Below are 27,509 nucleotides of genomic sequence, written 5' to 3' on the forward strand. Positions count from 1 at the left end.
ATTTACTTGCAGTTTTGCACTATAAAGATTTTACATCCAGGTAACTGCTTTGTTCTGTGCTTAATTATCTGCCAACGAGTACCACTGACTTCTGACTTCAGATCTGAAATCCGGGCGGCTAGAAGAAAAAAGTTGTTTGTTCTGCTAAAGATGTGAAACATTTGCCTTAAATTTTTTACCTAGCTGTGGTTTTTCTATCATTTTGGATACAAAATGCTTTTTGCTGACATTAACAAGACTTCGCCCATCTCCCTGAAATGAACGTAGACGTAATATACGTAGAGCCCTTGTTGGTCTGCCTCTGCTGCGGATGAGTCAGAGCCTCCGCCATGTTGAATAGACTCTGACACTTATACAGTATCAGAGGGACTTTAATCTCAGATTATACTTTATATTTATATATATATATATATATATTTCTTTCGTAATATTACGAGTAGCGGCGCACTGCAGCCTTGCAGCAAGAAGGTTATGGGTTCGACTCCTGGCCCGGGGTCTGGAGTTTGCATGTTCTCCCTGAGCATCCCTGGGTTCTCTCCGGGTACTCCAGCTTCCTCCCACAGTCCAAAAACACGACTGTTAGGTTAATTAGCTTCTCTACAGTCCCCTTAGGTGTGTGTGTGAATGGTTGTTTGTTAGGTTTGTCTCTGTGTTGTCCTGCAATGAACTGGCGACCTGTCCATGGTGTACCCCGCCTCCCGCCCATTGACTGCTGGAGATAGGCACCAGCACCCCTCGCGACCCCACTCGGGATAAGCGTGCTAGAAATATTACGAGTTTATATCCCTTTGCCTTCATTCTCATGACTTTATTCTTATAAAGATAAAAATAATTAAAGGAATCTAACCTGATCTTCTTAATCCAGGATTAAAATAGGTCTCCAAACTGTGGCTCTTCTGGAAATGTATCCCCATAAATTCTCATATTATAACGTCTTTTCTTGTACTTACTTACTTTGTTGTCCTAGGACTTTTTTCCTCATATCAGTCATTTTATCTCTTTACTATTTGCCCAAATACTATGTTCCTATTCCTAATCTGTGTCCAAACCAGATCTTAAAAGGTTCACATGTGACACGGTGACCACAATTATTTAGCAAACTGATGAAATAAAATAAATAGCTTTAGTGTGTCCAGTTTGGCAACTACTTTCTGCCACATACAATATGGTGGTGACATCGACATGCATTCGCATGTGCCCAGTGAGGGGTCTACGTATCCATGTCTGTGGAAATTAACTTATGATATTTATTTTCCTCTTCTATCTGAGAAACATATGCTAACATACTCAGAACTTCAACAAACTGATGATCAAAAGTTTAGGAGAGGTAGGAAAAACAGAATAAATCTCTAAAGGTTGTTAAGAATTTACCTCAGTAATGCTGAGTAGTTGAAACAAATCTCAAATATGTTGCTGTTTTTAATTTCAACCATTTATACCTCTGATTTGTACCTAAATCAGATTGAATACTTTCTTCGTAACATTTCATGCACATTGTTTTTTCTACAATTTCTTTTTCTACTTTAAATACATCACAGAAGTTTAATTAAGTTCTGATGTTGCTATTTTCCTTGTTTACTTCAATTTTTATATTTATATTCATCTGCCACCAGGTGGTGCTATTGTATTGCTAGATTTCAATTCTGCCTTTATGAGCTCACTGAATATCACAGAATGTAAAAAGGAGGGCGTGTACATTTAAAAAAAGTTTTATAAACTAATTAGGCCTAGTAAATATTTTTTTTTATGATTTCTTAATATTTTTTTTCTTGGTAAAACCCAGATGTCTGTATAAGATGTTTTTTTCCATGTTGATTATTTTTAATGGAGTAATCAGGTCAAACCATAATGTACCTCTTACATCATTGCTGATGGGGAATGTTTCATAATAACATTTTTACTGTAGGTTATTGGACAGAAAAGTGACTCTGTTCCTTCTTATGTGGCAAAAACAAAACCCACTTTATATCTTAAAAGAATATAAGGATTAAAACATTATGAAATGTTTGTTGTAGTTATTGTTGTCATCAACAGATTTGGTTGAATTTGTATTTGTATCAGATTATTTATCCATCTTCAGACTCTGGTCTTTAATTTATGTGAATCAAAAACTTGAAAATACACCTTCGAAGAAAAAATAAAGAAACTCAAAATGAAAATCTTAGTAAAAACATCCTCCATGCAGTCTGGATCTATTTGAACATGACTTCACGTTTCCAGGGCAATGCATGATCTGCAGTGTACCTAAGTCCAGACTGATCTCTGAACGTCTGGCTCATCTGACTGGCTGCCACTGCAGAATCGGATGTAAACAAGCAACTGACTGCAGCCAAATCTCCCAGCTGGCCGTTCTAACCATTTAGTCTCACAATACTCTTTGTGTTTAACATTCCTCTTCAACACATTCTTGCCATGCTGTTGGCCTCCGTGTTGGCAGTGGGAACCAAGGTCTCTGCCTAATACTGTCACTGAAACAGGTCCTCACTGAGACTAAACCAAAAGCAGCAAGTTATCACACACAGTGAGGAAAATCCAGACCAAAAAAAAAAAATCACTTTTATTTACCCCAAATAAAAAATTGCTTACGGTAAATGCAATTCTTTTTTTAGAGTTGTGTGTCCCTTGATGTTAAAGTGAACCCTCTGAGTAGTGGTCATTGACCCCTGTCCCTTCCCCCAGTCTGCACTTGCTACATTCCTTTCCAAACACAACCATAAACATTCATGCACTCCCACCAACATCTCTGTCCTCATTTTATCCCCTTTTCTTCTTGCTGGACTCTTTCACCTTCACTTATCTGGGCTTCTGATAATACCTTCCTGAAAACCTTGAAAGTTAGGTCAACTGTAAACAACAGTGTCTGTAAAGGAAAAAAAAAAAATCAATAAACTTGATGTGTATGTAGCGGTAGACTTTCACACAAACTATCCTAAAACACCAACTGATTAAAGGTGGAAAGGTTTTAATATATATTTAGAGGTTATTATGTTTAATTGAACCTGTTTCTAATATGATTGAAAAGATAATTTTATGTAAAGGTAAAAGTAAAAGAGGACAGAATGACTGAGGCTTAATGGTAAGAATTGAAGGCTGGTCGGCGTGGTCTGATCCAACAGCTGAGCTGCTGTAGCCCAAGTTAGTGAAAAGGTTGCTGGTGCTGAGAGAAGGGTGTCAGGATACATAGTGGATCCCAATCTGTTGTGCAAGGCAATGTGGACCAATCAGGGCCCCCAGGCTGACTGCTGGCTACCACCAAGTGTATTGGCAATCAGTAACAAAACTCTAATTTAGCTTTTGGAGGATGTGCTGGAAAAAAGTATTCATTGAAAAATTAAAAATCTTTATCATATTCTGGTATCTTGGGGGCAAACCGTCATGAGTCTGGTGAAGCCTGGACAAGTTTTTTCCATCAATCTGCCTCCATCTGCCTCCCATGTCAAGCTTTTTGCCAATTCAGCAACAGCATCAGCTGAGACCACTGATCTCTATTTATTCACTATATTGCTGATTGCTCGTTGGTAGTATGGGGTTGAAGTGAAGCAATGGCCGCCATATTGGTACTTCCTGGTTGGACCGGTCGCAATGTAAACAGTACGTGCTTTACAGCATCGAACCACGATGATGTTTTCGTTATCAGGGGCGCTTAAGACTTTTAAAATAAAGATATAGATTCATCACTTTGACACAAACTTGCTGTTTCATAGTTACAGTAGATTACTTTAAAAAATAGGCACATCATATTGCATAGTTATTATGAAGTCAATGAAGTCTATCAATTATGTAATATAACATATACAAATGTGTTAATGGAGCATAATAGTACAGATGTGCCAAAAGTGTTAAATTGAAGATGTACACGTAATAGACATGCATTGATGACGTTGTGGTAACTACATCATACATATTGTTTCAAGATTTTACAAAAAGACTGAATTACAAGTACATATCTGTTAATGCTATAGTATTTTTCTATTTGCAGATTGTGCATGCATGATGCCAGATACTTTTCTGCTGTGTCTGTGCATTAGCCTTTAATTCTAACATAGATTTACCAGAGAGCTAAATTAATGAACCAATTTAATGACTCTACAGAGCTTCAGTTTCTACACTAGCAAAATCAGATAAATTGGTAAAATAACTGACAACATCAAATTCATATTTTGCTTTTTGCTCTAAGTTACAAGAATCTGATAATTAGCATATATCATACACAGAGGTATGTATGCACACAATAACACTGACAGTAAAATTACCTGTGAAACATTTTCCCACAGCCGGCAAACTGCTTGTTTTCCAGCAAAATGTTACACATGTAGGCATTTATACTGCGTGTCTCAGTGGCACTAGGGAGTACCAATATGGCAGAGAGTGGCTTCACTTTTTTCGGGCAATCCAGTGCATAAATAGAGATCAGTGGCTGAGACGTACATTCTTGATTTGTTACACAACCAGCAGAGTTAACTGACAAATCAAATACGGCCAGGAGGAACGTGCAAACATCTTTCCCATCGACAAAGGCATTTTTCAGAAAATAAATAGAAGGTATTCCAGCTCAAACAGACTGAATAGCAGACTCTCCAAGTACATCCACTGGTCAGCCATGTTTGTTTTGCTTCTGCCTGCTGCTTCTGGTTGACATCATACACGTCACCACATTTAATTGGTTGGAACCATTTCTGTATTTGAGCTAGATGAGTTTTCTGTCCTTTATGAATTCACAAATCTGGCAACAATTTATGTTGCTTGCAAGGTAAGTACCAAAACACTATCAGGAAGCTGACCATTATGATTAACATATTTAGATATATTTAAATCAGTGCTTTCATGTGCATCTTGAATTATTGCAAAGGCTCCCTGTAACCTAAACATAGGAAGACATTTTCTTTGTTTCCAACATTTTAACAGTTTGCTCTTAATTCACATGCTGTCGTAGCTACAGCATTTCCTCCTGGAGAGAATGATTCTCCTCAAATACCAGATCGACAGCTGCAGAGCGTGGCGCATTCATCTTCCATGGACACTTTCATCAGGACAGGAGACTTATCCTCTCCCTCATTTTCTGACAGTGGTCTTCACCTTCTATCCTAAACTTCGGTCTTGGGAGTTAAAGGGAGAACTTATTCCAGTGAAATAAGACCAGAATTACTCCCTTTGTTTAAAAGCCATCATCTTCTTTTTGATGCAGACTCACGGAGGTCTACTGGGGTGAAAGGGGTTGCAACACACACCAGGGTGTGAGGGGGTTATTACTTTGTCCCTGTAAATAAATAGCATAACTCCCTATTAGCAGGATAAGTGAGTAAGCTAAGTATCAAAATGCACCTACTTGATCCCTGGCCCAAATCACACAGCAATGATCGGCTGTTATACAAAGAAGCAATTGACATTCCAATTGTTTCACCTTACACATTGTTAGTCCTACAAGCAAACCAGGGTAGGCTGATGGCTACTGGAAGCTATGGTATGGGCTAAGACTACAGTGGAAATAGTCTATATGGGATGGAAACAGAGCTTGTGTAATTAAGTAGTATTGATTTAGGGATAGAGTTAGGGTTCGAGTGTGTGAGACGGTAGCTTGGCTATCCAACGCAGACATCCAGGTATTTGTTTCAATGGAGATAAAGATTTAAGGATAAAGTTTAGTGATGCATGGATTATATCTGATAACTTGTTTTGAAGCAGGATCTATAAAGTCAACTGCTAAGGAGGAATGTAGGGTCCAGATATGGACATAGAGAATATGGTCCTCATTGAGATGGAAGCTTGGCAGTAGAGCCACTTGTCAAGGCCAGGCCTACTTGAAAAAACAACACTGCAGCTTAATTTGCACCAGAGTTCATCATTGGGATAACATAATGAGTTATTTACAGCCAGGGGCAGGGCTAAAGGAGGGGGAGGGGTGGCCATGGCCGATTAGAGGCCACCGCATGGCCACCCCAACCTGCAAATTTGTTGTTCTCATTAAAACATACTTTATAACCTACAGAACAAGCAGTTTACCTCCAAAGCAGAGGGTGGCAGGATTGCTACTCCGAGGTGTAATGGTCTCATTTATTTATTTTTTTGTTGATAGTTTAATAACAATAAACTGACAACTAAATTACAGTAATAATTTAAACACGTACATAAAAATACTAAAGTTAAAGTTGTGGGGAATTCATATTTAAATGTTAAATCATTCTGGCTTAAACATGTATATAAATGTACTCTTTATCAGATATATTGTCCCAAAAGTTAGAAAATTTCCATAAAAAAAAAAAAAAATCTTGTCTTTAAATCTGTGGGTTTTTTTTCGTTATCTTATGCAGGCCAGTTAGTTATAAGTCAGCTTGTACACCTTAATTCGGCCAATCGTATATCAACGGTCATCTGTCAATCAAATGTTTTCGGTCATAGCATCTTGATTCATATGTCGCAGCTAATATACGGAACAATTGAAATCAGAATCCTTTCCTTTCCCATTGAGTTGCGTCCCAGTGTTCACGGGGATGGACGTCTGTGTCTTCGGCAGGCGTAGAGCTAACAGAACTGGCAGCGTTGCGAGGCAAGGGCTCAAACATGTACGGCTGGAAGCCTTCTACACCAAACCAAGCTTCTGCCGCCCTGGCGTCCTCTTCTACTACATCCGTCCCCGCTTTCCTCCTCTAAATAAAAAATGTATAACAAAGGAAACTCATCCTCGACCTCCGACACAAAACTCTCCTCCTCTTGCATGTTTCCGCTGTCCATAGCGTTCCTATTCACCAATTTCGTGCTACTTGGTCCCAATGGAATTTCCCATTGGGAACCTACTAGCCCTAAGTTGCTAACTTGTTAGAAAGATGTTTCTGAAAAACCGCATACAATCAATCTTGCTTGCGAACCTTCCGCCACAACAATCCTGCCCACTTGATAAACGACCAATCATTTTATTTACTCGTGTAAAGTCAGGCACAGTTGCAACAGTTTGAACAGCCGCTTCTCTACGACATTAAAGGACTTCAACTAAAGTAAGTTTTGTGCTTTAAGGAGAAGAACCGAACGTTATTTGTCTCTGCAGTCATCAAGTAGTCCTCTTAGTATTAAAAAAACACTGCTCAACCCTTTCAGACCAATTTAGACATAGATGTACAAATAGGTCTTTAGATTTATTAGCGAGGGCTATCTTTATTGATTTATTTGGTAAATATTAATGTTTTGCTTGTTAATTTTCCTCTTGCAGCAGCTTAATGAGAGTAGACTGACCCTAAATTGCTTTTGGATCCCATAAGTTTTTGGCCACCCCTTGGTGCACATTGAACCCAAAAATATTTCTGGCTCTGCCACTTTTTTCAGCTATAGCATCTGACATTAAAACAGATCTGAATCTGAACAATGCTGGTAGCCAACATCATCTCAGAAAACAAAGCTGGTAATTAGCTACACAGCCTGTATGTCTCTGATCCATGGTGGTGCATTACTGAGTTGGTTAAACCAGTAACAGAAAGGGTGGAGACCACTGCTACTCACTGGCCCATTGGGTACAATGGAGATCCTGCACACAGGCTGGTGGAAAGACATTGCTAACCAAGTACTTATCACTAATTTCTATAGAATCTCCCACAGATGTTTAATTAACTGCAAAATGAATGGATGCTATACATGCATTAAAACTTAACAGAATTTGAGGCAAAAAAAACTTTATTTCATTTTTCAGCAAGTAATGTACCCAATCTACATTATAGGGTATAACAGAGCAGTGTTTTGCTCTTGGTGCTAAAAAAAATACAGCCGAGACAAAGACATGACAAAAATATTCTCCATGTTAAGATATTTGCTTTACTTAAATAAAATGTAATGTTTGAGATGGATCTATATAATTTTATTTTGCTCACTTCTCTGTACTCAGTTGTCTGAAGGCGCTGAGACAATTTTGCTGAGTTGGATTCTTAAAAACAAAAAAACTGCCAAATTGGCAGGACCTTATGCTTTCCAAGCCAGCCTTAAAAGTCTCCACTCACACTGAAAGAGGCTGACTTCTCAACAAAGTCAATAAACTCTGATCTGGTTATAGTGTCAAACTTTTAAAGCTTTCTTAATTAATTTAAGATACCATGAGCCAGCAGGGATATTAAATATATCTGCTTCTTAACAGGGCAAAGTACAAAGCTCAGATCTGATAAATGGTGCAAGGATAGAAACCTGGGGGTTAACTAGGGAAAAGGTCAAACCCTATAATAAAAATCAGACATCGAGACACTCTTTTCTATCTATTTGGTCAAAAAGGGTTTTCTGAACCAGTTTGCTGTGGGTTTATAAATGATATTTGTACATAACATATAGTATGGCAGCATTTGCTGACTAATGGCTGACGTATAAAACTGCACCACTTCTTCAGACTTGTTGCTACTGGCAACAGTGGATGGTTGGGTAAGGTAATATGGCCTGTCTTTTTATGAATAGTGGATTTGGCTGCAGCTTAGCCACAGCAAGCCAAGTGTGACTCATCGCAGCTCTGGTCCACCGTCTCACCTATCCCTGCATCCATTACCTCAATGAGTATTTTATAAAACAATGTGCTCTGACTGCTGACACAATCTATTCCAAAAAACCTTCATAAAATCTTACATAATCATTACCTGCACTTCGGCTGATCAGGTCACTTAGTCTCTGCATATCATTCTGCTATTTCTGTCCCTAACAGTTGAGTGTCGGAGGTTTCTGGTCTCTATTTTCTAAGTTTCAGCCAAAGGTGAAATATTTGCTTTTATAGGCGAAGTGCTTGAAAAGGATCCTTGTCTGAATAAACATTAAACTCAATCAAATAAAACCAGACTGAATCTTTTTTTTTCTTTGAGAAAGTCTGAATTAAAATGTTACTGAACATGATGAAAACCTGATTATTTTTTAAGCTCTTAATTAATAATCTCTAATATTTGATTCTGTTGTAAATAAACATCTAAACATGCTATTATCTTCGTTTTCTTCAAATGATCATAACTTGAAGGATCAAATTCAGATTGTATATTTTAACTTCTAAAGCCAGTTTCAGGTTAATTTGCAGGCCAACGACGACCTTAACAACTCCCCCTTACAAAGGGGTGGACCTGTTTTTGGTTCAATTTGCATGTTTTCTAAGCCATAACAAGGCTTTTGTTGGGCTACTCTATAAGCTCAACGTTACTCCAAGCATTTTGAATTGGGAAAGCTTTCTGGATGGGAAGCGATACTTCTTCAAAATTTTAAAACAAAGTCCACTCTAACAAGTGGCTCAGGTTATCCTGAGCTATCTCTATGGTTATGCTGCTATAGGCTTAGACTCCTGGAGGACAAAAATACCCTTTTTCATCATTCTGCTTAATTCTATCACTATTCTCCCAATCTGCAGATTTTCAATCTATAACGTTATGATCTCTCTCTGCTTTTTCTCAAAGTAGCTTCATCTGGTCTGTTCCTGTTTGGCTGTGACACCATCCTGGAGAGAAATATAAGCTGTGCTTCTAGATCTTAGCCTGTGTTTCAGTGTAGTCCTGTTTTTCTGACTTTAACTAACTGTATGTGCTCTCATTCATCCTCTTACATGGGAGCTGACTTGGAGTTTGTCTGTCAGGCTGTGTGTTTCCTGGGCGGGGCCGCCTGTGGAGCTGGTTGACAGTTGCCTTTTGTATCTATGTTTCTTTTTCTCTGTCTGTTTCTGTTTCTTTGAACCCCAGTCGGCCTCGGCAGATGGCCGCTCACACTGAGCCTGGTTCTACTGGAGGTTTCTTCCTGTTAAAAGGGAGTTTTTCCTCTCCACTGTCGCTACAAGTATTTTTGTTGTGAGGGATTGCCTTCGAGTCAATGAGTTGATGCAATTAACTTAAAAAAAACTTTGAATCAATTTGACTGGATGATCTGGTTGAATTTTCTCTGTAAAGTGCCTTGATATGACGTGTTGTGAATTGGCGCTATATAAATAAACTGAATTCAGTTACATAGTCTCAGTGTATTTGCTCTTGTTCATTCATTATTTATTCTTTGAAATTTCAATTTCAATTGATTTCTGTCAACATTAGCATAAAAAAAAACATTTAATATGACTTTTGGATTAGCCTTTAATGATTATTTCCGGCCATGCTTTATTATCAGCACATTAACATTCTCCCTGTTGTGGATATAGCTCCACCAGTAAGACAGAAATACATGGATGAAATTCTACTTGGCTCTACAGGTGTTGAAAGACAGATACGAGTGAGTGAGCTTTGGTCCAACTAAATATAAGTCTCTGCATTCCCTGCGTTAATAACTTCAGGCCAAACTTTGCAACGTTGCTTAAAGTTACAAAAAACAACAATAATGATTTACCCTGTGAATGTGAGTCACCCGATTCAAAATATTGTACCAAACGCCAGGAATGACATCAAAACAAAAAATCGGACAGTTTCTGAGTCTTTTCAATTTTATTTGTGCAAAGCATTAATTTACAGTCATTTCAGTGCTTCTGCAGTTTAACAAAAACCTTTGTGATTACAAAGCACGTTGCCGTGAGTACATATACATCAATTTATGGCTGCATAGATAACAAAGGTGAGTAAAATCACAGAATATTTGTGGTCATCCCCAAACAAAAGAAAAAAACCACACTGTACAATGCAGTAAAAAGTTTTTTCCCCCTAGTAGATTCCTTTTGTTTTATATAGATTTAATCCAGATGAATTATTGCTAAGGATTATTTAAGTGAAATTGAAGTTACACTTTCAAGGGAAAAAGAGTTGACTAATGAATTAATTTATGAAATAAAAAAAATGTTTTTCAGTGGTCCAGCCAAAGTCCAGATTGGGATATCTTTAACAATAGTTGAATTCAACATTTAAAAAAAACTTTTTTATGTTTAATCAGAATTCCTATCTTTGATATCAAAATTAGTCTAATGGCCTGATACATTAAAAAGTAAAACAAGCAAATGATGTAAGAAATCTACAAGAGGGAAAACTATTTTCACAACACTGTACATTAGCAGTAATGAAAGGATACAGCTTTTTCATTATCTTTAAATAATTGTTTTATATGTTAGTTAATTTTACATTAAATATATACATGTTGGGTGTGTTTGTTTAGTGACAGTTTTAATGAAGGAACCATTAGAGCCAGGCTTAAGGTCCGAAGGGTTGATGTATGTGTTACCCAAAAAAGAAAAATATGTGCGGAATGTAGCATTTTACATACCAAGATGTTTTTTTTTTCTTTTAAATAAACAGAATAATTATAAGTGAAACAAGAAAATAAAAGGCAATGTCTATAAGAAGGAAATTATTCAGTTTATCTTAAAGAAAATGCCACAAATGATACAATAAAGACAATAAAGATGTACCAGTAACATTACAAAAACTGAAATATCTGTCCAGTAGAAACCCTTGCACATTCTGACGGTGGACCTCAAGTCTGATGTATCAAAATAAAAGAAATCTACATATTAAAACACATTAAAAAAGTAAATATAAATATACAGTCAAAAGTTCAACTAACATTAAAAAAAGAAAAACTCAAAAGTCACAGTTTAGAAACCCTGTTTTTTTTCTTCAAAAGTTTTCAGAGAAACGTTTTCCAAAATAAGCATCAAATCAGGTGTAGTGAGCTGATTAGTATTATGCTTCACAGTGCTCTAAGGTTTTCACTATTATCAACATGAATCAGCTTTTTGGTAGTGACAATGACCAGGAATTAAGACACCATGAAACAAATTATATAAACTAAGTGAATCTTTAAATGTTGCACACATTATAATTGATGTATATTATTGCAGCGCGTTAGCTGCTTTCAGTGGTATCAGATTTGAGACTAGCATTAGCGACTGTAAGCATATCCCAAATAAAGCCAGTCAAAATAAATAAAAAAAGCTGTGAATTTTGAAAAAAGGGAATACATTAATTATAAACGATAAATTAACGATAAATGTATAATAGAAGAGAATCAGTCTTCAGCAGTAGTGTGTATCAACATTTATGCTAGGCTAGTTAGCTTGTACTACTTCCATTTATCATAATTCAGTTGATATGCACTCACTATTATGTCAGGTAAAACTAAAGTAATCATAAACTTGGTCAATTAGGTCGACTTCTGTAAGGAAATAAGTAGAATAAGAACAATTATTCTGTAATCTTTATTGGTCAATCCATAAAAGGCGTACTTATATGATCACTATTTAAATATTTCTTAATGAAAAACTTAGAACAGGGTTCCTACTAATTATACATTTTAAAACTTATAAAAGTCACCAAATGTAGATTTTTTTTGTGTTTTAGCAGTGACACAAAATGTTTAAGTACTAAACTTAATTGTTTGTTTAACAAAAAAGGAATACAAAAGAGAAAGTTGATTGTATTAGCTGATTTTTAAGCGGAGGGGATGTTTACTTCATTAGATTAAATTTATAACTTGGACTCTTGAAATCACAATAGATTCTTTTAAAGCACAGTTTAAAATATTTTTATTCGGTTTATTGAAATAAAAAAAGCTATTAAGATAGATGGATTTTAAGAAACACATCTCTTTTGAAATCCGTATGTAAGTGCATCAAAATAAGACTATACTGATATACTTTAAAAGCTAAAGTATCTTGGTTTGAATGTTAACCTCAAAATATTATTTGATATATCAAACAAAAGGGGATATTTAGACACGGTGTAATGTTAAAACTCAATTAAATGTTAGAATTTTAGACTTTAATCTCTGAGGATACGGAATAGGGAAGATAAAGAGTCAAAACAAACTTCAACACTGAAGGAAACATAGTTAAGGAAGCAAAGTGTTCCAGTTAAATCATGAGTATTGGGGGAAAAAGGTAAAAATTGGAGACGAATCGTCATACATTACATACAAATCATGATAATCTAATAAAAATAACTCCAATTCGGGAAAAAGTTGAAATGTGGTTTATTTAACATAAAATCTCTTTCTTCAAAAAGTCTGTTTTGACTTGGTTTGAGATAATTACATTGATTTATGCTGCCTTACAGAAACTTGGCTGCAGCAAGAGAATTATGTGAGCATAAATGAGGCAACGAATCAATGAGTCAATGCAATAAGCTGGTTTTCTTTAGATAGAAAACTTTGAACCAATCTGACTATGATCTGGTTGAATTGTCTTTGTAAAGTGCTTTGAGATGACATGTGTTGTAAATTGGCGTTACATAAATAAACTGAATTGAATTGGGTCAAAGGCAAGGCAAAGGCTAACTTTGTTGCGAGTTTAAAATACACTGCAGTCCCTATGTTATAGTTGAAGGTGATTAGTGAATGGTAATTTAATGTAGTTAATGTATTTCAGTTTTTTCCCCCTTTTGTTATCAGTCCAAATAGTGTTGATTTCTTATGGTATTTCTTACGTTAAATGGACCATGGACCTACAGTGGGATACAGTCATTTTTTTATTTTACAGCTTTTGTAAAAGTAATTCATGCAAAACAAATTTGCTTCAATGCCTCGACCACCCATGTCATTATACTAAATGAAGAGTACAATGAGGAGGCAGCGAGGTAGCAGGCACTTATGCCAACACACGAGCAACCAATCACCGAAGAATCTATCATCAAAATCAAGAACCAATGCTGTGTGCACAATCTAAAAATCATCCTTAGTATAAAATTGTCAACGTGGAGTTTAGCAGCAACGTTCATAAAAACATGCTGAGGTACTTGGCTCTGTAAACTGTACAGAAATCTGTCTCTAGTGGTCACCTTATCCGATCAAACACTTTCAATACTCCCATACCTCTGTTTTATATAAAGCAAAGTTCTGAGTACGATTAGCAAGGGTGTCACAAAGACTCAGGTATAAGCATAGCCGACATACCTGACAATATGATGTATTTGAATATGATTTGGTGGAAATTAATCACATCTTTAAAACAGTTATGGTCTGCAATGGCAAACACACCCAGATAAAAGAAGAATATCATTCAAACAGCAGGTGTGTACAAGAAAATGCGACCTATAACTCAGTTCAGCATTCCGCTTGCCCACTCAATCCATTAGTAACATTCTACTGGCACATTGAAATCTACATAATATATTAGAATATACATAGTTAGAAACTGTCTGCCTCAGTGAGCAAATCTATGCAGAGTAGTCTGCATTTTGGTTCTTTCCCATAGAGCATCTCCTTCAGGGAATGATCTATACAAATACATTGATGCAATGTTAACATTACCGCTCTAGCAGTAAACCGAAATCTGCCATTCATCTACTCAAATCCGTCATGCTATAGCGATATGGTCCAGCTGAAGCAGAGAGGACATCTGAGCGGTAATGGCGGTTAGTAAAAGTCAACGTCTTCTTTCCTTTTTCAGTTGGCCTTGGAGTAGCTACGTTGTAAACTCTGAGCTGCGACTGATTGCGAGTTGTCCATCGAGAGCCAAGCCATAGGATTGAAGTTTTGGCTTTGGTCAACAAAAAAACAACAGGAGGCAGCAAATTCCCCTTTAAAGCAAGGGAGTGAGACTAAAGCATGGATCTTTGAAACGTTTTCAGCCTTCGTGTCCTCTTGCTGACATTTAAGCTCTAAGTGCTGGCAAACCTCACAGTTGTCCTGCTGCATTAGGCGGCCCAGATCCTCTTCTGCTGGAAGTAGGCATCAAACCTGGCCTCAGCGTACTCCTGAAAAACAACAAGCAAACGTGGATACATGGACATAGCCTCTATAGGAGTTTGTGCAAAGCCTTCTTTATAGAAGTGTAACTTTGATGCCTGATTGAAATAAACTAAATTTCTTTTTATTAAAACTAAATTGGTTGTTTGAAAAATGAAATGCAAAGGCTGTAACGATGTTGATGGCATGCTTGGAAATTTTTTTTTAAATCCATTTGTTTCTCCACATCAATATGTTTGGATTTGAGTCCATGAGTTCATGAGATCATTTCCGGTGTTCATGGTAACCTACTCCGATGGACCCTGATCTCATCTGAACTCTACATATTGACACTGTGCTCGCTGCCACTCATATATACAAACAAAGCTACTGCAAAGGAAACAAATAAAGACCAATCTTATTCGCAGGCTGTGGACAGTTAAGCAATAGCATTTACTTGTCAGGCAGTGAACTTTGTATGTGTGATCCCTGTTTATGTTTAGAAAATATGCTTACCAGGTATCCAAACTCGATGGTTGACAGTCTTGCTTGGATGATGGACCACAAGCCCCAAAATAAGTGAGATGCAAGTGAGAACCTACATAAAAATAAAAAAAGAATCACTTTAACAAATAATACTTATCAGTATCACTGTCATGCTTGTCAGATTATCAGTGGTTAGATGTTTTACTTCAGCTAAACTCACCTGTTGACCTCCACATACAGCTCCTCTTTCAGCTGCATCTGGTGCTCTTGGCTCAGGTTGGCGAAGCCCTGGTCAGACTCTCGCAGGTAGCTCTCAATGAAGTGAAGCTGCCCCACAAAAACATTTAAAAGCATTATTTAGACAAAAGTGAAAAAAATAAAACTCAATGAGATGTGAGTGAGCCGTCCCGCACCTGCTGGGCTTTTGAAGGGTAGTTCTGAGCATCGACTTTGAAGAAAGGAAACTCTTCACAGTTGTAGTCGTACATCCATTCACAGAAATGGTTGCCGATATCAAAGCCTCTGCAATACAAAAAGAGGAGTTTATATGAGTGGATTCTTTCTGTTTCAGTCATAAGGGATATAAACATTTGCAAACTAAATAGGATAAGTAAAAAAAATCCCCTTTGGTATATCTATAGGTATGCTGCTATAGGCTTAGGCTGCTGGAGGACATAGGGATCACTTTTCATCATTCCGCTTTATTCTATCTACAGTAACCTCTAACTTTATGTTCTCCCAGCTTTCTCTCATCATACTAGTCTGGTTCTGTTTTGCTGTGATCTAATTCTGGGGAGAAATATCAGCTGGGCTGCTGCCATCAACACCTCTAAATACAGATGATGGATTTGAACCCATTTTAAGTGTTTAGTCCTGTTTCTCTTTTAGACACTCAGCTTTTACCATGACTAACTGGATGTGCTCTCTGTTATTCCTTTTAGCATGAAAACTGACTAAAAGTTAATTTGCTCAACTGTCTTTTTCCTAGACAGAGGCACCTCTGGAGCCAGCTCAGGGTTACCTTTTCTAACATAGGGAGTATTTATAGATCAGTGCTTCTATATTTCTTCTGTGTGTCTGTTTATGTCTGCTTCTGTCTCCTTGAACCCCAGTGGGCCTCAGCAGATGGCCGCTCACACTGAGCCTGGTTCTGCTGGAGGTTTCTTCCTGTTACTGCATGCTGGGTGTGAGGGACTGCTGCAGCGCCAATGACACAATGCAAGTGAATATCTACTCTCTGCACCTGCACATTGAGGCGGTGCGAATCCTGTAAATATGACTGGATTCAGTAAGATGTGTTTCCTTAGATAACAAAAAAACTTAAAACTGACTGTATGACAAGTGCGATGATAGTTGAGATGACATGTGCTGTAATGGGCTATAAAAATAAACTGAATTAAAATGAATAAAAGCCACGTGACCCACACACATTATGTCTTAGTATTATAAGGTCTGTACTGTATCGCATCTGTTTAACATTGAGAACACATGTACTCATTTCCTGTTTTTCCCCTTTAAAAAGCACATTCTCAGAATATCAATGCTGAATTATTTGTTCTACATTTCAGAGTTAATACCACAAGTACCTTTGTTTACCCAAAACAGGGTAAAGCTGGTTCCCCTGTTCATGTTTAAAGCCTTTAAATCAAACAATCAGGAATTTTTATTGTCATTATGAGACCATACTGGAATTTTGTTGAGACAACATGTACAGGACATTCTGAAAATAACTCGAGAGAAACATTTTCTGATTTGCCACAATGTACTTTACATGCAAAGCACATTCAGAAACTCCTGCTTTTACAGAGGTTATCAAACTCACTTATAATCAGTTGATGAATGTTGTCAAAAAGCAAGTTATTTTCATACTGATATTTTTCAGATGGAGAATTGATACATATTGTTTTCAAGACTGCAATGACAGTCACAAAAACCCATTTTCTAGCAACGCAAAGTAGTTAAAAGTGCATCACCTAGGCTAAACATGGACCAAAGCACGACTTATACAGTAACATCATCAGAAAATTATATTTTTTAAAGTCCTTATCTAATGGCAGTAACAGCAAGTGGCTACTTGCCCTGAAGATTTCCCACACATTTTATCAGTACTGCTGAATTGTTTTCATCTCAAAGTCTCCCTCTGCTCTGTTGGGAGGTGCCAAATGAGGCTCGTCTCTCTCTCCGTTTCATTTTTTGAGCCAATCCCTATCGGCCAAGGCCTAAAAAACCCAAAACACCCCCACAATGGGATGCTGTGTGTGTGCTATGGTGGGGGCAGCATGCTGAGGTCACATGTTTGCTTTGCAACATTAACACTTGAAGGGGATAGGCTGAAGTTTGGTGGGAGGAGGTGGGAGTTCCCTGTGATCTACTCTGTTTCCCATAAATGATCCACCAAGGAATTCACACACACACACAAAAAAAAAGTGCTACTGAATCGTTTGCACAATCATGCCTTAAAGTGACATTCATAGGTCTTTCCTTTAGCTCCATTCTGAGCACCTTTAATTATATGCAGAACAGTATTTACATAACGGCTGCAGTTAATAATTCTTATAACTAGTATAATTACTGTACAGGCACCAACGTCAACAAATGTTGATAAAAACATCTTGTTGCATTTCTCTTCTCCCCCCCCTCTCCTGTTTGACTTTGCTTTTATCAGCATCTCATTTTCAGGGTACAGAAGGTCAAATGGGAGGAGACTTACTGGAAGGAGATGGGTGACTGGAGATTTAAAGGATTTAGAGAAAAGACGCTTATGCACCAAACTTTTACGTAGTTTTTACTAAACGAAACAATATATCAGTTATGTATTAAATAAATGCAGATATGGAGAAATTATGAGGTGGGTTTTTATCCTATTATCTTCAATTGGACTGAACCAATTAATCAGGCTAATCGAGATTATTAAAATAATCTTCAACTAATTTAGTGATGACAAATATTTCTAATCACTTGTGTCAATATGCTCTATCCAGAAGTCCTCATTCGGCATACTGTAGTTTTAACTTCACCTGTTTAAAATTCTGTTAAAAATCTTTATGCACCTTCTCCTCCTGGTTTGTTAATCGATTGATTGAAAAAAGTTATTTTCAGATTAATCGATTATCAAAATAATCCTCAGGCTACGTTCATACTCCAACCCGAAGTCACCCAAATAAGATTTTTTTTGCCCATATGCGACCTGTATCTAATCTTTTCATGGCAGTCTAAGGCTACGTTCACACCGCCTTGATGCTCAATTCCGATTTTTTTGGTGAAATCCAATTTTTTTGCGTTGCTGTTCACATTTCCAAATATATGTGACTTGCATGTGATCTACTGTGGGAACTGCAGTCATAAAACGCAACATGTGCAGTAGAGGATGCAATGACATCACAGGCCAGCGTGCTCTGTGTTTACGGAAGTAAACATGGATGGTAGAGCCGTTGCGCATCTGCCGATCTTTCCCAACCATAAAAACACAATCTTTTCAAGATGGTTAACATAAATACTACTCTCCGCATCATCGTCAACCATGGTTGTTCTTCTTCATAGCAAGACCCAGAATAGTGACCTTTGTCGGGTATTAATGGCGTTCAGGTCTGATGAATGCGACCTGGCCGTTCAGACACAGTTCGCATTTGAAAAGATCAGATTCGTATCGGATTCAGGACCACATAGCCAAGTGGCCTGGATCGCATTTGAAAAATTGGATCTGTGTTGTTCAGACAGCCACTAAGGCTACATTCACACTGCAGCCTGAATTGACCAAATCCGATTTTTTGGCCCATATGCGACCTGGATCTGATCTTTTCATGACAGTCTGAACAACACAAGTCCGATTTTTTTGCATTTCTGCATTTTAAAAGATCAGATTTGTATCAGATTCAGGACCATATAGCCAAGTGGCCTGGGTCGGATTGGAAAAAAATCGAATTTCATAAAAAAATTGGAATTGAGCATCAAGGCCTGCAGTGTGAACGTAGGCTTCGTTCACACTGCCTGCCTTAATGGCAAAAAATAAATCGGCTTTGGCAGCTGTGTGAACGTAGCCTTAGTTGCAGTCCCGTTGTTTTGTAAGTTTTCCTATTCTGAAAGTACATTTTCATAAAAAATATGATGTAAAATTTTATTATATCAACCTCTTTGTTTTTTTGTATGCAATTCTTTTATATTTGCCTTTTTCAATATTCTCTAATAACTTAAGGTTCTATTTTCCCTCAACTACAACGGTAAGGGACATCGCATTAACACAAATAATTCAGTTAAAAATAGCAAAAGCACTCCACACCAAAGCAATACAAGAATTGTCACATATGACAACATAGGGAAGACCCTGCTGGGTTTTTTCTATTGGAAATGTGACCAAAACTTTAATGGTAAGAAACCAAACTGTCAGACAAACCATCTGTCATTGATAATCACCAGTAAAGCACTCTGCATGCAAGCAGAACAAGATACCGTTAAGATACCCGTTAACACATCCTGAGGGGCCATCGTTTTTATAGATGTTACTGTACAGCCTGTTAAACTCAATGAATTCCATATTTTCTCCATCTTATGTGGGTTCTGTACAAACAAATGAAAAGTAAACCAACAATTTGACCTTTATTTATACTTTTGTAACAAACTTAAATCAAAGCTTAGCTCATAAAGCAAGGTACATTGGTTAGTTTGAGTTTCCATGAAAACAACTAGTCTCTGAAACATAGTTTGACATTAAACCAGTCTTCCTGCATATATAAAAACATTGGTTGCGGCTGCTGCTGTAGTACCTGTAGTTGTAACTGCTGTATTCAAAGTCGATGAGCATCAGCTTCTGTTTGTCTGAGCTGTGGCGGCCCTTCAGCAGCAGGATGTTCCCTGAAAGCAACCCAAGGATTGTTATTTTCTATCAAACTGACCGAGGCAAACAGATACAGTGCAAAGGCAAAGAATGTGTTTTACCTTCTTGGCAGTCATTGTGGCAGAACACGACAGGGGAGTGGGTGGACTCCAGTAGCAACCTGATCACACACAAAAAACAGAAGAATTTGGTCATTCTTACACGTTAATTTAGTGCATCATCACCTGTCTATGAAATTATTGAATTTATGCTTAAAATAGTCACATCTGCTTATCTAGATGTGAATAATCTGGTGTTGAAAACTATTTGGTATCTCACTATAAAATGTTACTCATTACTGCAAACATTTAAATTTAAGTAAGTTTTTATGCTGAAATAAGTGTATTTTCCTCTGATTTGAGCAGATCATTGAGATAATTTGCTAATCAAATATGATTTAAAACAATAAAGAAACTCAATTATCTTATTTCAAGGGTATAATTTCTAGACAAAAGCACTTATTCCAATGGCAGGTCATCTTATCTACCTGCTCAAATTAAGTGCAAATGCACTTATCATCAGAAAGTGTTACTTCACACAGAATTGTGTCTGATTTATACTCTCATGGGCTCTTTAAATGTTTTATGCATCATCATTGGTGGCTCTAAGGGTTCTCCACATGTGCTTTGATAACTCCTCATTTTAAAGCCAGGCTTCACACACAGGAAGTCTGTGATTCTGGTAGCTTACTTTAGCATTTCCATCTCCTGTGGCAGGTTGTAGGCCAGCAAGCGGTTGAAGCGGCGGAGATGGGACTCTCTGGTAAAGTTCAGTTTCATGACTTGGCTAAGGTACCTGTTGAAGGAGGACATGAACCGTTACTCCAATGAAGTTCAAGTCAGATCTGCATGATTCATTTACAGTTATTACTAAACACTTATTAACGGACTTATATTTTTTTATTGTTATGATCATCAAGTAAACTCATGTCAGATATCTACAGCACAAAAAGAAATGTTTTATATTTCTTAGGATAACAAAATCAGCATCATCAGGCTGATATCATTAAACAGTCTGTGGTGTCTTAAAGCAGTGGAAGTACAAGGCATCCTTCTGTTAACCAATGTAAAATAAATCCTGGGGTTTTCAGTGAAGAAGAGGCTATTATTTCATTAATACAATATAAAACATCTAAACTTGGTAATGATAAAGGTCATATGTAATGTATTGATTTTAATGACTGTCTCTTTACTCTGTTTTTAATGTTATGGTCTTTTAAACTTGTTTTAATTTTCCCTGTTTTAATGTAGCACTTTGAGATTTGAAGTCAAATGTAAAGTGCATTATAAATAAAATTCATTATTATTATTATTATTATTATATTCTTTAGTTTATAAAACACCAAAGCTTTCAGACCGAACAAACTAAATTTATATGAAGAGTAAAGAAAAAATGACAAGATTTGAAGTTCTATAAATATTTTTGAACTATACAGAAAAACAAGCGTTCGCTGACGATGCTTTTCTATTCAGGATTTTCACTTGAGTAATGAGTCTGGACATCAGGACTGCATTGCAAACTTTTTTGCTATCATGTCTAAATCCCATACTTTCCAAGAATCAATTTTACGGAGCCCTTAATCTTATTTATAGGTTTTTTTTTTTTTTTTATAAATGTAAAAGTTCAGCTTTACTTTTGATAGATATTTCCAAAAAAAGCAGTCACTGATTATTAAAGAGCAGACAGTAGGACAATGCTTGTGAAATAATGGATTGATTTTTAATACAAAGCATCAAAGTCAACAAAAGCTGGAAACAAAGATATTTTAATGTTTTTTTTGTTACTAATCTGCTCCATAAATCAAATCCCAGTCCCTTCTAGGTTCCATGTGTTATTCTGGTAGTTTCTGGCATCATTTTATTAAAATAAACCTTTAACTCATTCAGAATTGCCTTTTCCAGGACACCAAACAGAGGAATTAAATACATTTTAAACTTTCCACTCAAATTTATGTTTATGATTTCTATTTTGCATTATTAAGAGGTCAAAGATGATTCATTCTGCAATACTTTGCTGCATGCAAGAGTAGAAGATCACTCATGCGTAATTTTCTTGGATTATTTTAAGTTTCTTTTGCTGCAGTTACAACATTTCTCTGGATCCATCTGGAAAACTGATGACGACATTTTACAGCCTTGATGTGGAAGTTTACAAAGCCGGGTCACAAGAAAGGTCAGAGAGCAACATGAGAGGATAACAGAGATAAGAGAGAATTATGAGCGTCTTGACAAATAGGGGAATGAAACAGCAGCATTTATTTCACCAATAGGACACCAAGATGATGCAACATATGTGACATTGGTAAAGCGCTTCGGAAGGAAAAGCTGCTTGATAAGCTGATATCTATCATGTCCATCACTTATCAGCAGTGCCACGTTTTATCTTGGAGAAACCTTTGGTTACTGAATAACCAAACCCTTTAAACCCCTTTTAGTTTAACAGTGACATATAAAACGGAATGACTCACTTCTCCATGGTCCCAAAGAGCCACTTTGGCTCCTTGTTGAAGGGCATCCTCATCCCATGAAACCTGGCCATCTTCTGTGCAACCTCGGCAGAGATGCTTGGGTCGCTTAACTCACTGGTGTCCAGTTTACGGCTCTGTAAAGATCACAATATCACCCGCTATCACACAGAAAGTGGAATACATCTTATCATTTGGTAATTGTTGTTCGGTTTTTTGTTATTTTTATTACAACTAAATGTATTGAAAATGCTACTGCAAGCCATTAAAAATATTTCCCAGTATCAGAAACAGGAAAGAATGTGTAAAAATTTCCAAAGGAGCCATAAAGTGTCGGTACGTCGTCCATTTTCTCGTCTCTGTATTTTAGTTTGTGGATACTCTGCTGTAAATGGACCTGTTAACAAACCTGAGCTGCCGGTGTTCTGCAAACATAGAAAATATACCCCTAGTGTTCTAGGTCACAGTTTAAAGGTCATGTTGGTGAAAGTTTGGGTTTCTTAACAGATTTCCCATCAATGTCTGAACAAGATCTCGCAGCTGTGCAGCAGTGGCGGCTCTTTCCATTAAGGCTCAGTGGTTCCCACACAGAGTCAGCTAGAGACTGCTTTCTTTATCTAAATCTGAAACTCAGTGGGGAGCAAATGTTTGGGGTTTTTACAATTTATAGCAACAGCTAAATAGTTCACTGAGCCCCCACCGCCCCCACACACATACACACACGCACACACCCGCCCCTACACAATTTATGGATTAATCTCCTCCATGGGCTTTACTAAAATTAAAACACCAAACTTCTCCAATAAAGTTCCAATATAAATCAAATTAATAACTTGCATAAAGGTATAATGCAGATTTTTAAAATCAATTTTGCCCTCGGGTGTACAAAGTATACTGGTCCATGCTTCTCCAAGGAGTTATAGATTAATCTTGTGCTAATTAGAATGAGCGAGCCAGCTTATAGCACATAAAGTCAATGAGGTTTTGCTTCAGCCTCGTCAAATGTCTTTAAGTAGAAACATCAGCTTTTACATTTCTGCCCATCAGTGCACTGACTGTGAGTTTCTATAACTTAGTCGGTTGTTTTTAAATGTGAGCTGGGTTTGAAAAAACATGTTTCTTTATAGCTTAACATAATTTAATCTGATAAAGTGCTTTCAGACACAGTTTTGTGGGAAATTATTTTTGTGATGATACTCTTTGTGATCCATTGGTTTAATTTGTTTTAGTCATGTTTTTATCTTTGATTGTTTTTACTCTGCTTTTATTTTCCTAATTTTTGTATTATTTATTATTTAATTAATGTAAAGCACTTTGAATTTTCTTTGGACTGTGTCTTAAAAATAATCCTACCTTGGCTTATTATTTCTAATGTGCAAAGATGTAAAACTATCACTAAAAATAGGGCACGTCGCTTCCCCATCAACCGAGCTAATTGCTAGCATGTCTTTTTCTATCATGTTACAAACGTTTAGCGTAATGTCCCCCACTTTTCAATAGTCACTGCCTTGCCTGTAAAGCACAGTAGAGAAGTTGACGCTGCTCCGCCATGCAGCACGGCCAGATGGGGGCTATTTAGGTGATCATTTAAAATTTGCAGCAAGTTGTTACAAACAAGACTCTGTTTGTTCTTAGCATAAGGGCTAATGCGAGGCAACAAAGAACAACTTCCTTTGAAACATTTCAGCAGGTACACTAGAGGGAGTCGTGATTCTGCCCTTTCTGAACTTTTTGGTTCTGTTTCTTTTCTTTTTGAGTTTTCAGTTACACTTTGATTTATGTCACTCTGTTTTCTAGGTCATTGGTTTAATTTCCCTTTTCTGTCATTCTAATTGTTTTCTGGTTGTATTTAAGCACTTATGTATTTCTTGTTTACTCTCTGTTGCCCCCTAGTGCCTCTATCCATTCTCTTAGCTCCCTTCTAGATCCTTCCTTCCGCACCTGCTCCCAATCAGTTGATTACTCCATTCTTTGTTCTGTTTGGCAATTATACTCCTCCTCTGCACTTACTGTTTACTGGATTTTCTTCATTTCCTCCTTAATCTATGTACTCCTGTTTGGTCTGGATCCTGTGTTGCTTGATAAGTTATCTTTTTATTTAGGTCTCTGTTGCCACCATTTACTATTAAATCTGCAAGAAGCCACCTCAGCTTCCCTCTCTGCATTTGGGTCCTCTACAAACCTAAACACAACCTGACACTGGATTATTTTAATGCTAATTAAATCAGCTTACTGTGTCCTTTTTGCTAATAGCAATGTATTGTGTGTTTTTCCTGCAGTTGCCAACAAAAATCAGCCTGAAGCACATTATTCTTTTCATTAACTAAACTTGCGACATGGTTAAAATCAACATAAATTCCCATAATAAATAACTTCTAACACTGAGCAATTTTTTATCATTATTTGTTTTATCTTAAAGGGTAGAATCCAACTGGAGTAATGTATGAAGACCCCTGGGATGTTAATTTTTCATTCCTGCTTTATTCCCGTATTAGGGACTGTACACGCCGTAAACAAAAACATGACTTACAGGAACGTACTGCTCCAGGCGACCTTGAGGAAAAATGCCATAGAGTTTAGGCCCCAGCTCCCTCTCAGCCAGGATGGCAAACATCACACTCTCCAGGACCATGGCCTCTGCCCCCTGCAACATAAAACAGGCTATTTTTAAAAGTCTGTGAAAAACCCACACCAACATTTAGATGTATCAGTTCTGTAAAGAAGAGCAGAATAAGAGTCACAGAAACTGAAATCAATAGATTGAAAGGTATTCCTTTGTCAGCTCACATATAAAACACTGAAACATGCCTCTTGTGTTAGCGGCATAAAACCTTTATAGCTTTTAGGTTCCTTCTTTTCTAGTTTTGCTTTTACGTAAACTAACACAGAAAAGACAAAGATCTTCAGTTTGCTATTTGGAGAAACCCTTCTATGATGCCCCAAGTCTTGAATTATCTAAAGAAGCCTACAATTAATTTTTACACCACAGTTTGAAGATTTTGCAAGAAAAACTAAGGGGCATATATAACATGCGTCCTTAGCAGATAGCCACTAAAATAAATAATATATTTATCAATTCTTCCAGTTAGTGTTTCACCGATACCAGTATCGGGCGTGGCCCCGATCAAGCACTAAAATGGTGGTATCGGTATTGGTGAGTACCAACAAATAGGGCACTGATACCATTTTGAGAGCCAAAAGTTTAATCAACTATTGCCACCCATTCCAGGTAGGCAATAAAAAGTTCTTCTGGATTCAGTTTATATTAGTCTTTTTCCTGCTTCACAAAGGAAGGCAGCAGCTTGACAAAGCCATGATGGCAATTATTTTACATCCAAGTAGTCTGCAGTTCTTCATATATACACACACGCATAAATTTCTAACAGATGGTATCAGTATGGTATTGGTATCGGCCAATACTGCGCAGCCAGGTATCGGGTATCGGTATCGGGACCAAAAAAAATGGCATCCCTGCAACACTACTTCGGTTGTTTCAAGGGCAGGAAGGCACATTATTCTGCCCTAAACAACACATTAAAAAACTACTCCGTGAATATAATATATAGTGAAGCTAATGACCTTGAGAGAAATAAATGTAGGATTTTTAAGATGGAATACAACCAAAATGGTTTCCAAGGACTCTGATTTTAGGCCTGTTAATTGAAAATGCCAAAACATTCCCAGGGTGAAGGGCATGTCGAACAGGGGAGTGGGTAAGATGGATGGGTGACTCTGAATGAGGAACAAATGTTGTGTTTAGGGTCTGTTCGGTTTGCCTGCCAGACCGGAGAAGAAAAGAAAAAAAGAACATTAAACCTTGGAGCTGGACTTGGCCTTCTGACTAGCAGTCACTGTTGAAGTTGCTGAGGCAGGAAAGACAGCCACGTCTTTCTCACTTTATCTTGCAGATTCACAAAAGTCCCACGCTGACACTTCCCACCAAGACTTCAGCAGGAGGCTCAAGTTTAATGAAAAACCTTTGCATTCCAGCAGGATCACGTGATCGACTAAAGCCCAATGCTTTTAGGAACTGGTTTCACCTCCAATCTATTGTGTGGAGAAGACTGAAACCTTGGCAGATTACCAAATAGGATGGACCTTACTGGAAGAAACTGAACCAGTTAAATTTATGACCAGGTTATCAGTGGATTTGTCGGTTGGAAGATGTAGCTCATACTTGTGAAGTTTAAAGTATTTTTTTTCTTGGTAGCAGATTACAAACAAACCTGGAGATTCTGGATCAACTGTTCTTTGGGTTTTGTTTAGGGTTTAAATAAAGGAGGATATCTCACAACTAGATATAAGTTACAATCTTAAACTGGTACTTTACATATAAAATTCTTCTGGAATTATCGTTAAATTAATGTTTAAATCATGTACCATCAGTTCTAGAAAAGAACTTCCAAATTGAGCTTTTGCTCATCCAAGTGGATGTAGCGCCAGCAACATTAGCAGCTATTGGCAGTCACATTTGTTTAGCATCGTTTTATCATCTCTTACACCATTAGGTTTGCCAACTGTCCCTTAAAAAACAGAATTGTTCTGTATTTAGAAATAGAAGTACCTAGTACTAGTGGAAAAGGAATGCACTTTGTCCCATATTATTGTGAGTGTAAAAAAATAGTCAGTAAAAAGCTAATGGAAAATGCAGAGATGGGAAGTAACGAAGTACAAATACTTCGTTACTGTACTCAAGTAGATTTTTCTGATATTTTTACTTTACTTTACTACTTATTTTTATGGTGACTTTTTACTTCTACTCCTTACATTATTACACACATATCTGTACTTTCTACTCCTTACATTTTAAAAAATTGGCTCGTTACTTTAGTTTTGAATCATTTCAGTGGAGTTACCGTTATTATTTTTCACGTCATCAATACCAAATTCAATCTAACTGGATGGGAATCTACGTTGCATTTGACGCACCACTACAAGATGAATCGACAGATTCGGCGGTATTCATTGGCGGCAAATCATTGCAGCTTGGTGGCGGTGGCGTTAGCATAGTAGCATGGACGACGAGATGATTGAAAATGAACACAACGGAGATCTAGTCCTATTGGCAGACATCCATTTAAAATGTAGGCAACGGCATGAAAAAAGTGGTTTCTACTTTTACTTTTA

At 37.1% G+C, this 27,509-nt stretch overlaps 1 protein-coding gene across 2 annotated transcripts in view; it reads right to left on the bottom strand.

Annotated features, from left to right (window-relative positions):
• Positions 1 to 13,322: 13,322 nt before the first annotated feature.
• chka (choline kinase alpha) overlaps positions 13,323 to 27,509 on the bottom strand; it is a 33,383-nt gene continuing 19,196 nt past the window's right edge. For both annotated transcript variants that reach the window (XM_038274453.1, XM_038274452.1), the window contains 9 exons: positions 24,913 to 25,026; positions 22,386 to 22,519; positions 20,609 to 20,713; positions 19,981 to 20,039; positions 19,809 to 19,896; positions 15,462 to 15,570; positions 15,269 to 15,375; positions 15,079 to 15,160; positions 13,323 to 14,591 (listed from right to left, as the gene is read on the bottom strand). In XM_038274453.1, coding sequence (XP_038130381.1) covers positions 14,532 to 14,591; positions 15,079 to 15,160; positions 15,269 to 15,375; positions 15,462 to 15,570; positions 19,809 to 19,896; positions 19,981 to 20,039; positions 20,609 to 20,713; positions 22,386 to 22,519; positions 24,913 to 25,026 — 858 coding nt within the window. In that variant the 3' untranslated portion in view covers positions 13,323 to 14,531. The remainder of the gene's footprint in view (positions 14,592 to 15,078; positions 15,161 to 15,268; positions 15,376 to 15,461; positions 15,571 to 19,808; positions 19,897 to 19,980; positions 20,040 to 20,608; positions 20,714 to 22,385; positions 22,520 to 24,912; positions 25,027 to 27,509) is intronic.

This window comes from Cyprinodon tularosa, unplaced genomic scaffold (genome assembly GCF_016077235.1).
Source record: "Cyprinodon tularosa strain WSP-4 unplaced genomic scaffold, ASM1607723v1 ctg917, whole genome shotgun sequence".
Lineage (NCBI taxonomy): Eukaryota > Metazoa > Chordata > Actinopteri > Cyprinodontiformes > Cyprinodontidae > Cyprinodon > Cyprinodon tularosa.